We start from the raw sequence: 13,239 nt of genomic DNA on the forward strand, positions 1-13,239 counted from the left end.
AGGTGTTTTTTTAGTTATACTGGGATTAAAGATGGGGATTTATGATCTCTATCATGCTACAGGAATCAGCATCACACCATCCAAAGGAGAAAAAAACCAAACAAACAGACAACAGCCATCACTAACGTCTTACATATTGTCTTTGGTTGTTTAATATCAAGAAATACTTTTTACAGAATATGTGGAAACTATTCCTTTGAAATTCATTCTGTGTCAATACCTTCCCTGTGGCCTCTCTGGTAAACCAGAGGACAGGCTTTACTTTCTATGAATAGTTTGCTTTTTTCTACATTTTTATCATATCTCTCTTCAAAACTCCAATTTCTTCAATTTACAGGCTTTTGTACCAAAACAGTTTAACTAGAACAGACTGTACATTGTATAGTGAAGGTATTTTTCTTGCATTATAAACTTAGAACCTACTAAAACAATTTTCCACAAGATACTATTGAACTTACAGCAGGATTTAGAGACAGGAATAATGAACATTTGCAATAATAACTAAAATGAAAACCAACCCAAAACTCCTAAGGTTACATTAGTAAGGATTAAAAGTTCTCTCTCTAAGATCTTAAAATTACTGCTTTAAAAAGTCTTGTGCCAGAAAGGAGTTTCCAGGCCCCAGCTAGAGGTGCTCAGTAGTTGAGGAGAGGGGAATGGGAGGGGATGTTTAGGGTTTTCCCCTCATTCCCTTGCTGTCTGACCAATTAAGCTCAAAATGCTTAGCAGGTGTATGATCAATTTATGGAATGGAAAGCAGCATAAACATTTAATGATATTTCCATTGGACTATGTACAGCACCTCCAATGTCAGAATCAAAAGCATTCTGAGTAAAATCAGATAATAGTTATTAGGATAAAGAAACCAACAGAAAGGTTATCAATACACCTTTAAAAAACGTAACGCAAAAATAATTAACCACTGCTTTCTTGGCATGTAAAAGTTCTATACAAATTTTAAAAATTTTATTTGCAGGTACTAACCTCTTCAAAAGCTCACTCTGTATTTACACTAATTCTTTTAACAAGTTTATCTCAAATTAAAGCATATTTAAAACAATCATGATTGCATTAACTTTTCTGCTTTAAATTATTACCCAATTAGTGCTTTATTCACATTTTAAAAACTTGTACAATTTATTACAAATATAAAACAGTGCAGTTTTTCATACATTATCTCAACTCTGAGACAAACACTTAAAAGACATGGAAAAAGATTTTGATTTCTATAAACATAACATTTGCATTACTCACACCCCTTTCTTCACTGTCCTCCCATAACCCCAATTTAAAAAGATCAAACATACAACATACTGTAGGTTTATTTTTATTCAAAAAGTTACTGTCTCAAGACATAAATACAAATCAGAAAACAGTACAATTAGGACAATAGAATGTGGAGGACAACAGGTTAAGGTAAATATATAAAACATTTTTAGCTGGTTGAAAACAAAGCTGTAAGAACTGCTTTCACAAAGAAACACTCCTTCAAGAGTAAGAAAAATCAACTTAAGTTTAAAATCATATATACAGTCCTCTCAGCAGTTCTATTAAATGCAGTGGTGTGGAAAACAATATAGGCAGTACTTTTAGACATGAGAGTATTTATTTATGTAAAATGAGTTAGGCAGATCTAGTTTTCATTTTGTTGTTACCCCATGACCTAGTAAAATAATTATATTTTATCATGATCCTTTAGATAATCTATGGTTTTTGGCTACCACAGCCGAATGTTTAATTTCTGAGTCTAAAAACAGGAAGCCTTTTTGTATTCACCCATTTGGGGAGATTCTTGTATTGCAAGCGTATTAAGGCATGGAATGATTAAAATAATATAGCTCAAGAACTGAGAGACAACTGACAAAAAATATACATATGTAATATAAGTTAATATTTCCTTTAAAATGATGTCTAGCTGCCTAAGCCTTGCAAAATGAGTCAATGTCAAAATGGCATAGATCCACTTTCTGTTTTAGACCAAATTTAATTTATTTGTGAATGGACACAAAATGAAATTTAAAGCTTAGCTTTCAAAGAATATTATGGGTTGTTTATGAGTTTCTATTATCCAATCTAATTTACATATAGAGGAAATGTACTGTAACCTGTTAGAAGTATCTTTAACCTGAAGACTGCTTGCAAAGACAGATAGATAAAACAATATAAAATACAAATTTAAAAATCATTTTTAAAGCATGAATTCTCATGCTCTTCTATTTTTAAACATTGTTAAACTTTCAATATATTTCTGAAACCTCATAATTTTAAGTTGGAATTTAAAAGTAAGAAAAAACTAAACAAACTGCGCAATTATAAAATCAGCACCAATTTATATATATATATAATTTTATTTAAAATTTAGATCCCTATTCCCACACTCTAATAAGCTGTATAATTTTTGTTTAGAATTTTTCTGCAAACATACTACAATAAGCTTCTTTTATTTGGAGACAAAATACAGTGGCACTACTGGAAGGAATTTCACAACATTACATTTTTCTTAAAGGACAAGCAAACTTTCAGGGTTGGTAATGGGCAAGCAAGAGTGAAATCTGTTACGTTCTGGTAGCTTATAGCTTATGGACCTTTCTGAGAAGGCTAACATGAAGCTTTTGGAATAAAAAGTGTGTTTTAGATTAAAAAGCTGTTAAAATTCTGTTTTATGTATTTTTTTTTCCATGATTAATTGATACAAACCTTCTGTTGCTGAAGTTTGCAGTTAATTGAAAATACTGACAACTCTTCTGGTTCGTTCTACACTGTGAGAAAACCAATCCATCTACTATTACAGCTCATGGACATGAACAGCAATCCAGCAGAGCTCATGATTATTTAGTATAGCCAGCAAATGTGTAGAGAGGGGCTCAAATCTGTACCAAACACCTCTCAGACTGTTAAGATTAAAACTCAGAGGGAATACTTCTTATGATCCAGAAATAAACTGATAGCACATAAATAAAATATTGATTTTTTTTCCCAACAAAAAGTGTCGCTTATCCTCAAATTGTTTACTTGTCCTTTACATTTCTTTTTTTCTTTCAGGCAAACAAAACTGCCCCTTCAATGCACTTGATCTTGAAAGCATGTCATTCTCCTTAGAGAAAAATCTGTTCAGAATTTCACTGTATCTACCACAATTTTGTATTGAAAAACTTCCTCTTCCACTTAGAAAATGACTTCACCACTGATTTATTTGCTGCTCTGGTATTAAAACATTGACACCCCAAGAACCTAAAAAAAAAGTTAGAAATGGTGTCAATTTGTAGTCTAATACACATTTAACAAATAACAAAGCAATTAGTATATAATTTAAGATTAAGACACTTCAAGATATGTTAAGGCATTATTAAGTTTATTTTTCTTCCAAACCAGATTAAACCACACTTCTGATTTAGATAATAATATGAAAAGGGCTCCTCATTCATTAGAAATATTTTTCTCACACTTGAAATTAACTAGATCCAGTAGGAATAAAGTCTTTGTTTTAATTATTTTAGGTAATAATTGCAAGAGAATTTTTAGTTAGGTGCCTAACTCAGACTTCTTTGACATTCTATTGGCTCTAACCTGAAATCAAATGTGTTGTTACCAGCAACTAAACCTGGGACAAAACACTCCAGACACTGGCTGCTGCTGTGTCTGTGATCACAGAAACCACAGGCCACCCCACATCAGCCAACCAGGACACCAATTTAACATTTCCTAGGAAATGTATTCACTCTGTCGGGAAGACAGTGAAAAATCAAACAATCGTCAGGTAAAATCAAGCAACTGTACTTCAGGAGATTGTGTGACTAGGGAAAGAAAAAGCTTCCTGAAACAAAGAGTCAGTTTCCACTTCCCACGTGAGAACAAGCCATACAGCTTTCTCTGCCAATGGAAGTATGTACGACCAATGACGTGCCAAAAAAAACCCCTGAAAATCCAGATTTTGTGACTGTCCTAGCTTTTGTAAGACTTTATAAAATCAGCAAGAGCCAAAACAGACCAAATATTCCTGAACCTTAACACTGCTGTTCATATTTATCTGTTTACAAACCAATTTTTACTGTTCTTTGAATTATATTCACTTTGGGTGCTTCCTACAACAGAGCACACAGACAGAACTGCCTCTGGTGCCAGCAATAACTGGGCACATCCGACTAGAAGTCTAGTCATAAACCATGTGCATCTGAATAAATTAAACAGCTCTATTATGTCTACACCTATTAAAAACAAGCACAACAACTCCAAGAATAAGGGACCTGTGAAATAAATTATATGAATTAAGCAAATTAACTTTATTCTGAGAACTGTTTGCCTTTGTGCAATGATTTTTTACACTGAACGCTGTCAGGCTGAGCTCTGGCTGCCGTGTGCCCGCGTTAGCCCCTGGCCCGTCCCGCCGGGGGCTCTGTCCAGGAGCGGCCGCAGCGCAGCCCCGGCCCCGCCCGGCGCTCCCCGCGCTCGCTGCGCTGCCGGCGGCTGCCCCCGCGCGGCCGCTGCCGCGCACTGCACCCGCGGGGCCGGGGGAGAAGCTCCACCTGTCAGAGCCACCCCAACTAGTGTTAGAGGGGAAAGCTAAAAGGGTTCTCAAATCCATTAAATGCGACCTGGAGAAGGCCAAGGTTTCAGCATTGGCAGACTAAAAAGTGACTGGTACTTCACAGATCAGTCCAGGAAAAATCAAGAAGAGGAGGGGAAGAACTATTGTAAAACAGAATGTCAGAGAACAGGCGAGTTATTTTCTTGGTGTTAATTCAGGAAAAGAACACACAACAGCCAGACGCACAACCTAACTGATTCATTATTACTAAAGCAAAGTCCTACTGGTACAAAATATATGGTTTTGCATTTAAAACAGTATTTAGGACTTCTTTCTGCCATAAACAAGAAGAGGTTCACGCTGCAACAATATTGTAAAAAAATACATAACCATCTTCCAAATTCCACCAAGCTGTCCAAGATTCCCAGGAAGCCTTGTTGTACTGTCCTCTGCTGGCTTGCTGCAGCTTGTTATTTCCAGTGTAATTTTGTACCAGCTACCCAAGGTCAAAAATGGCTGCATACTTTACAAGTGGTTCAAGACAGAAGGAATCCCTCATGCAGATTTTTAAAAGAGAATAGAGACTGCAGATTTATCAAGTCGGATAAAAGGGCAACTGCAAGCAGAAACTACAGACTTCGGATGTTTTGGACCTAAAACTTTATATGGAAAGAAAAAATACCTCTCATCTCTATAAACAGATATCTGTATTATCTCTTATTTTCTCTATTATCTTACTTATGCACAAAAGTAAATATGCCAATTAAAAAAAAAAAAAACCCACAAAATGCAAACCATCTAATGCTGACATTTGGTAATGACATCAGAGTCACTGAACTAAGCTCAGCACAACAGGAAACTTGCTTTTCATACTGTGTATGCACATTTCTTTATTTTTCTAATGCTCTTTGCTTATCAGCCTCTGCTAGTCTTTTCCATAACAAATGTGTTTTCTGCTCAGAATTATAGGCTTTTAATTTTTACATAGCTATATATAGACATTAAGAACAAAAATCCCATAAACTTGCAAGGAACACTGACTATCCTAGAACGTATGGAGCTGAATTACTGTACCAGTCTGTCAAAATAAGCTAACAATGACAACCTGAAGATTGCATTCTTTCCATTTAAAATCTGAAGTAAGAGAGTATGGCAACCTTAAGACTGATTTACATTACTTTCCCCTTAAATAAGTTAACCTACCGATTCATCCATGATTGAAGCGGGGTCAAAGAAATCTGGTTTTAGTTCCGTTCGTTCTCTCCTGTTCTTTGACGGTGGCTTTAGAAAGCAAACAAACAAACAGGTTAAGTGTAATTTCATCAGAAAAACAAAGATTTTACACTGTAGTCAGTGAAGCTGAACTCTCAAGGGGTAAGAATTCACAAGGGATAAATGTTATTCGTTACGACAGGAAGCGTTCTTGCTTTTTGTATGGCATTTGGAGCAGATGGCTCTTGTATACAGACAACAGCACAGCTCTTTAACAGTGCAGAAAGCAACCAGAATGATTTTTGCTTTATTAGAAGGAAAATTTAATTCAAATATCTTACTTTAAAAGCAGAAATACAAATCCCAAGACCACTAAAAGAGAAGTAAATTTCTTACTAGGTCTATGTCCATGGTGTCAAAATCCATGCCTTCATTAAGATCCTCAATCCGCCCTTCTGATGACATCATCACATCTTCAACAATTGGCTCTTCATCATCTTCCATTAGACTTGTGCCACGTCGACTGAAATGAAAAGCAATACTGTTTAGCACTAAATCAAGTTAACTTTTATCTATTTAAAATGCTAACGCTCAGTAAGGGACTCCCAACAAATGATAATTCCGTTATATAAAACAGAAATGAAGTAATGAAATGGATGCATAACTACTACTAAAGAAAGCTGGTATTTAACCAGAAGATACTAAGAAAGGTCAGTTTAGACAACCGTGGTACATTGCTAAATGGGTATTCTGAGAGGGTGTGAGACCTGGTAAGCAGATCTACTCCACACCTAATTTATGCCTAAGTGAGAAAGAACTTAAGTTTTGCCACCTAAAGAAAAATTGTTTCTGCCTTATGATAAAGCCAGGAAGAATGCCTTTGAAATAAAATAGATGTGTAAAACAGCTACAAATACTCCCAACACAGTCCTTCATCCTCTTTCCTCATAAATTCTACACGAAACCTCAAATCTTATGAGAAAACTAAGGAGCCATTCTAATTATACTAATTGGTGTCACTGTATTTAAAAAATGCCACCACTGAAACTATGTTACATGTAGCAATGGAACTAAAACAATCAAAAGTAGGGGAAAGATGTAAAGCTCCTCAGTACATATGCCCATGGTTTTTGTTTGCAACATGTACTTTTTTACTGCAGAACTGTCCTTACTGTCCTTAAGAATGCAGAGAACTTATAAACTTAGAAGATGTAGCCTCTTAAAAGGTGTATCTTTTACCACCACTGCATTCATAAACCCTCCCCTCCCTGACCCACTGAAGGAGCATTTCACTCCACTCACATGGCGTGTTGCAAGTTGCTTCTCAGCTTGACGTAGTTCATCGCTGCCCTCTCCTGTTGTTGTCGCGCGGCTTCTTCCTGTTGCCTTTGAGCCAACATCCACGTTACTTGCGTGCTTAAAAAGACCATTATTCTATTTTAAACATGTACTGGGTTTGTGTATGGACACTAACACAAAGCAGACCTACTCGTGTACGTACTTGTAGTCGAGCGGCGGTTGGTGGTGCTCGGGCTGCATAGGATAGACACCCATGTAGTTCTCGTCGGGTCGCAATCTCTTGGGCTCCCTCATTATCGTGGAAGTGAGCTGAGGTGTCTGCATCATGACTGGTGTGTGCATTGACTGCTCCCTGTTCAGCCACATACTGTCACTACTGCTGCTTTCTTCAGCTGGAAGCAAACACAGGAAGAACATCCGTGAAGTGTCTTTTCACACTAGTCTAAAAGCGAATGCTAAAACACAAATTAAATGTGTGATTCAGAGAATCAACTGATTTACTTTCTGCCACAAAGTCTTACATGTGCCTCAGAGAGCCTGCATTTATAATCACTGGCTGGAGCATTTCTCTACCTTTCTATTGTATGACTCAACACTGTAGAGTGCCCTTATTTCCTTTTGTGAATCAAATGAATACTTTTCCCACTAAGACACACACGTGATCAGAAGTTACCTGTTCTGAAAAAATACATTAAGGCATACCAATATAGTCACACTAAAAAATACAGAACAATATGTGCAATTTATATGAATATCTATTCTAGTAAATTTTAAGATGAGAGAAGTTCTACCTTCAGGTACTTTCCGCTTGCCTGTTGCTGGCTTTGTCTTCTTATTTCTCACTGTAGAGCCTCGACTACTGATTCCACTAATCACTGACATGGTATCATCATCCCCACCGGCTAATAAAGAGTTTCGGTAGGACATGAGAGGAAGCCACACATCTTCTCTTCGTAGAGACATCTGAAAGGTCATGAACTTCTCCAAGTAAACATACCTTTAAATGAAACAAGAAATACAGAGATGCGAAAAATCTGTAACAAAATGTTACTGTGTCAAGATAAGTAACTACTGAAATTATTAACCCGTGTTTCTCATCCAGTTAACACAAAGGCCTGACAACAGCAAATCCAGAACACAATTTCTGTTTATCCACCATAAAAAGAAAAATAACGACAATAAATACGATTTACCTTCTGTGAGTATACTTGACTACATTAGTGTAAACATACCTTGATGTGTCAAAGATTCCACTTTAGATGAATACAATACACAAATATTTATTCTGATGTATGTCTTTTGTGGTTATCATTACAAATACTACAAATATTAAAAAAATACTTACACTGTTCTTTTGTCTTGTCTGAGAAGTTTTGAGGAGAACTCACTGAGAATATCGAGAAATGCCAAATTTAACGGTGGGTGGCTCTCACCTTGTGGATTAGGCTCCTTAAAAGCAAATTCTATGCCATCTCTAAGAACAAATAAAAATTTACATCAGAAAAAGAACAAACAGAAGTTCAAAGCACTGTGAGCTACCAAAACCAAACCCCTTTCCTTATGTCAAGAAAGCAATAATTTGATGTTTCCGTATTCCAGCAAAAAAAAAAGTGAACACTTGAATCTGGACACACTTTCTGTCACGAAATTTCTACCTTGCATTGCAGGTTTTCTGTATGAGGCCAACATGCCCACCACTGACAATGAAGTGGATCTGTTCTTATTGTTACGGACCAGACATTAAACAGGCTTTTTCATTATAGCATCAACGCTGTTATCATTTACACGCTTATACAATGATGCTGGAGAACACCAACAATATTAAACATTTAGATATATTCAGAGACAAAACTGCAGTCATCTCCTAATTAATATATGGGCTATATCATCTCTAGGGCTGATGCACTTAAATCTTCTTAGTCTTTGAAAATTAGTTTGTTAATACTATCTTATGTTAGTCAAGAAGTGTTTACAAAAATGGAAGTAATACAAAGCACGCAATTACTTGTGTAACATAGCAATAGCTTCTCTTGTTTTCAACTGATCCAATCCAAATGTTAAAGCAAAACGTCGAGCAAGCTCCTTTATACCACTGAATGTTGGTGACGATCTGTCAAAATTATAACCATTTTCTTGAATCATTTCATTGAAGAGCTGCATGGAATAAAAAGGAACATTATAATGTATTAAAAGATTATGCCAAACTTTGGACCAATATACACAGAGATAAGTTTCAGTTTAAAAGTATGTTTCACAGCTTTTTCCCCCCCACTCCTAATCTGACAACACCAAGAGACAAACATGGATGTTTTGGACAGCGAAGTCAAAGCTACTCTTGAAGAGTCTGCACCCCAGAGATAAACTCTGAAATGCACTGTCCAAGCCCTCATCAAACTGCAGAAATACTGGATGACAGATTTCAGTGCTTCACTAAATCAGGTGTTCTAAAGTTGAGAATACAAAGAATTAGTAGGATTCCCTAAATACATACACTAACAGAGAAGAAATAAATGGGGTGATCCTCACCTGGTCTTTACTATAAAACATTGTCAAACTACTAGTTTCCAATTCTTTTTTTTTCTTCTCAAAATACAGGTATAAAGAAGAAACTCTAAAATGGAAATGTGTTCAGGAAATTGCCAAAGTCACCAGACATTCTGTCACCGATTATGAGATTTTTAAGTAGTCATCAATAGTTGTCAAAGCCAAATACTCTGAACTTTACAGTCTTTTCTTTGATCAATCCTTTTCTCATCCTACTGAGACTATAATTCATTTCAATAATAAATTTTTCTATTTTTTAAAATTTTGTCTAACACACTCTTCACTCTTTTATATCACAAAGAATGAAACAAAGAGTCATTAGTTACATATTTTACACTGCAGTTCCACCAGCTAATTAAGAGTCATGCTGCTATTAAAAGGAAAGGCCTCATCCTCCCTTGTTTTGGCAATATCCATACTGATAAACCAGTCCTTACTTTAATAAGGACTATTTCCATTTGGCTTCCACCAGGCTTAATATCCAGATCTATATTCACTATGTAGCTTTATAACCTTTAGTCAACAACCAGGGATAGAGAAAATATATTTGGGTAGATTTTCCTTTCATGGATAGCAGTGATCTATGCTGGATTACAGTGTTTTGGAGATATATGTGTCTACTGTTCTGAGCCTGTGAATAAAATCCATGCAGATGGTTTATGTGAGTGGATGAATCAAATGCTAACTTTAACTGAATTCATCAGGTTTCCACACAAACAAACTTTACTGAAGAGAGCATTAAAGTATGTTTTATTGTCAAATGTGTGAAGTCTCTACTAAACATGAAGAAATTACTAAAGCTTCAAATTAATTCTCAGAATAGTTTAAAAACCCCAAAACCAAAACAACACCCCAAAAGCAGAACAAAACCCCCAACCCCCTACCACACAGGCAGGAAGTATTTATCTGTTCACAAACAAGTAAACTGGCCATTTCACAACATATATCTGAATACTTTACTTAAACTATTGTTTTAGAGTTATGAAGGTTTCATAGTTACGTTCATTTTGTATTTATTGACCTCTCCTACATTTTTTGTGGTACAATATTTGGTAAATATAGGAAGACTTCTGGCAGTTTTTCCCATAGTTGCAGAAAATGTGTTTCAGTTTAGACCTATTTATGCCTACTGCCCATAAAAATTTCACCATCAATATCTCAAACTAGTTATTAAACAACAGAACATCATCCACAGTATGGAATTTCATGCATAAAAATATTGTAAACTCTTACCTGCTGCAAACTAAGAATAAGTGTTTTAGCACACTGGATTTTGTCTATCTGTCTTGTTTTACTCATAGTTTCTTTAATAATATCACCATAGTCATTGTAATACTAGGAAAAACAAAAAAAAAGTTAACTGTCAGTTGAAAACATTGCAACTACTGAATTCTTCTGAAAACAAAATCCTAGGATATGCTGTTTTAGAAAGAAAAGTCAAACATTATCTAAAGGAAAAAACCCAACATGTTCATGACTACACCAAAATTACACCCTAAATCACCTCCAGAATAATAATTGAAAAAAACCCTAAATGCAAAAAGAACAAACCAACTTTTCATTCTTGCAGTGAGTATTACTTTAGAGTCAGAATGACCTATTTATCTTCAAGGCCATGACATATTTGTTAATGACACGCATTCACCCCTTCAGGGTACAAGATTAGAATCTAATCTTTTTACTAACTCTTGTAACTCTGGTGGGGAGTTTTATTTTCTTTGCTGAAAGAATGCATTTACAGACAGCATCATAGGCATAATTTGTCCAACAAAGACAGCTGTCTGTTCAGTTTTTTTTTAAGTATTTCAGGTTTAAGAAAGACCCAATTAGTTATTTAGAGAATCAAAATATATGTAGGGCACTCAAGACAGATAAAAGCAGGCTGGCGAAATTTTAAGTTTTTAGGGTAATCACCAAGGAGCAAAGCTTTATTATGGTCACAAAATGAGAACTCATATTAATTGCAGCTGTGAATCCCATGAGCCAGGAGAGGTTTTTATATTTAAGTAAGATTGGAACAGATACAAAGATAATGGGGAGAGGGACTCAAATTTTACTTCTCTTCTACAAAGTTTAAACTTAAATTATTGGATGAGACTAGACATCATGGAGCTGATCCTGGGAAGAACATTCTCAAAAGGCCTACTAAACCAGTAAGTGAATTAAAAATATACCATCAATCAGAGTAAGAAAATAAAACTAGTAGAAACAACATTAAAATAATTAGTTTCCCTCCTTGGTCCCCACCACCCACACAACACTGGAACTGGAAAACTCATCTCAGTAATTTTTCTCTCTACATACAAAAAAGGGTCTACAACTCTGGAGTTTTGAATTCTTCACATTTTGAACCAGTAATCTTGTAAGGTAAAAATAAGTAATAGTTAAAAAATCCCGCAACTACTATATTCTAGTAGTTTTATGAAGTACCACAACTAAGTTTCAAATTTACCTTCATATATTGCTTGAAAATGTCTGCGGCTGTGTTCATTTCCACCACAGTATATACAATGAGCTTGCAGAAAGCTGCAAGCAGGTTTCTTCTTTTGTGCAACGCTTCAATTTTGCTGGCTTCATCATCCTGCTGTCCATCTAGAAAGAGTTCAAAACAGGAAAATTGTCAGGTTTAAAGACTCCATGTTTAAACATTTATATATAAAACTGATATGGGCTAGTGGTCATGATTCAGAAAATCAGATCTCAGTTCTGATGGCAATGCACTTCACTATCTACTGACATGTCTGTTAGCCTGATACAGAGATAAATATTTGAGCCTATTAAACCAAACCTTTATTGCAATTATCCTACGTGTTCCCAATACAGAAAATCCTTTAATCAGCTGCTGACATTTAAAAGCCACACCTACCTCTGTGTACATGCACACCTCTCAATGACAAAACAAAATTAAAACAAAAAAAACAACCGGGCAAACAAGAAACAACCCAACAACGAAATACCACCATCACCACAAAAACCCAGAAATGCACAAGGAAACAAAGATATTAGTTAGGAAAAAAAAATAAAAAGGAAATTTAAGTTTTGTACAAACCTGCACTATTATTATCATCATCCTGATCAATGAAGACATGATCTAAAATAAAACTGAGTAGTTCAGATTGCAAGGAAGAATCAGGAGTGTAAACAAGTGGCTCCAACATGTCACGTCCTCCTGTCATAATCTGATGGCTGAAGATCATCAACACATCACACAGAATTGTGAAAGCCTGTTAAAAAGAAACCTTAATAAATACTTGCTTGGAAAGTGGATTTTGTTTAGAATCATGTATTTGCACTTGACAAAATACTCAAGATCTCATCAGTGTACATAGACAACTAAAGTCCTACATAACTACAAAGGCCAACTGAAGTCAAAATGTGCATAGCTTCATACAGCACGTTCTTGTATCAAGACTGGGTCTCCAAATAAAAATATTGCCCAGATGTGCCAAACTAAATATGAAAATATTGCAAGATTAAATAATGAGAAGCCTGAAACTCCCAAATTGTTCGTGACGGATACTACATTAGGTCATTAGAGAACTTTGTGGATTCTGACCATAGTACAATCTCCTTTTCGCTGTCTTTTCTTAAAATTGTTTCAATCACATGTGTTTAACATATAACAGCTGAGATTATTCAATCCCTTTAAATCCTAATGT

At 35.5% G+C, this 13,239-nt stretch overlaps 1 protein-coding gene across 5 annotated transcripts in view; it reads right to left on the reverse strand.

Moving 5' to 3' along the window:
• Positions 1-1,314: 1,314 nt before the first annotated feature.
• Positions 1,315-13,239, reverse strand: part of STAG2 (stromal antigen 2) — a 74,430-nt gene continuing 62,505 nt past the window's right edge. For 3 of the 5 annotated variants that reach the window (XM_053955872.1, XM_053955868.1, XM_053955869.1), the window contains 11 exons: positions 12,630-12,804; positions 12,033-12,172; positions 10,814-10,915; positions 9,042-9,190; positions 8,382-8,510; positions 7,828-8,033; positions 7,239-7,428; positions 7,040-7,153; positions 6,134-6,260; positions 5,729-5,806; positions 1,315-3,231 (listed from right to left, as the gene is read on the reverse strand). In XM_053955872.1, the coding sequence (XP_053811847.1) occupies positions 3,208-3,231; positions 5,729-5,806; positions 6,134-6,260; positions 7,040-7,153; positions 7,239-7,428; positions 7,828-8,033; positions 8,382-8,510; positions 9,042-9,190; positions 10,814-10,915; positions 12,033-12,172; positions 12,630-12,804 (1,434 nt within the window). In that variant the 3' untranslated portion in view covers positions 1,315-3,207. Of the gene's footprint in view, positions 3,232-4,476; positions 5,185-5,728; positions 5,807-6,133; positions 6,261-7,039; positions 7,154-7,238; positions 7,429-7,827; positions 8,034-8,381; positions 8,511-9,041; positions 9,191-10,813; positions 10,916-12,032; positions 12,173-12,629; positions 12,805-13,239 lie in introns of those variants that run through there. The other 2 variants (XM_053955871.1, XM_053955870.1) reach the window with 2 other exon arrangements.

The sequence above is a fragment of the Vidua chalybeata genome, chromosome 14 (assembly GCF_026979565.1).
Source record: "Vidua chalybeata isolate OUT-0048 chromosome 14, bVidCha1 merged haplotype, whole genome shotgun sequence".
Lineage (NCBI taxonomy): Eukaryota > Metazoa > Chordata > Aves > Passeriformes > Viduidae > Vidua > Vidua chalybeata.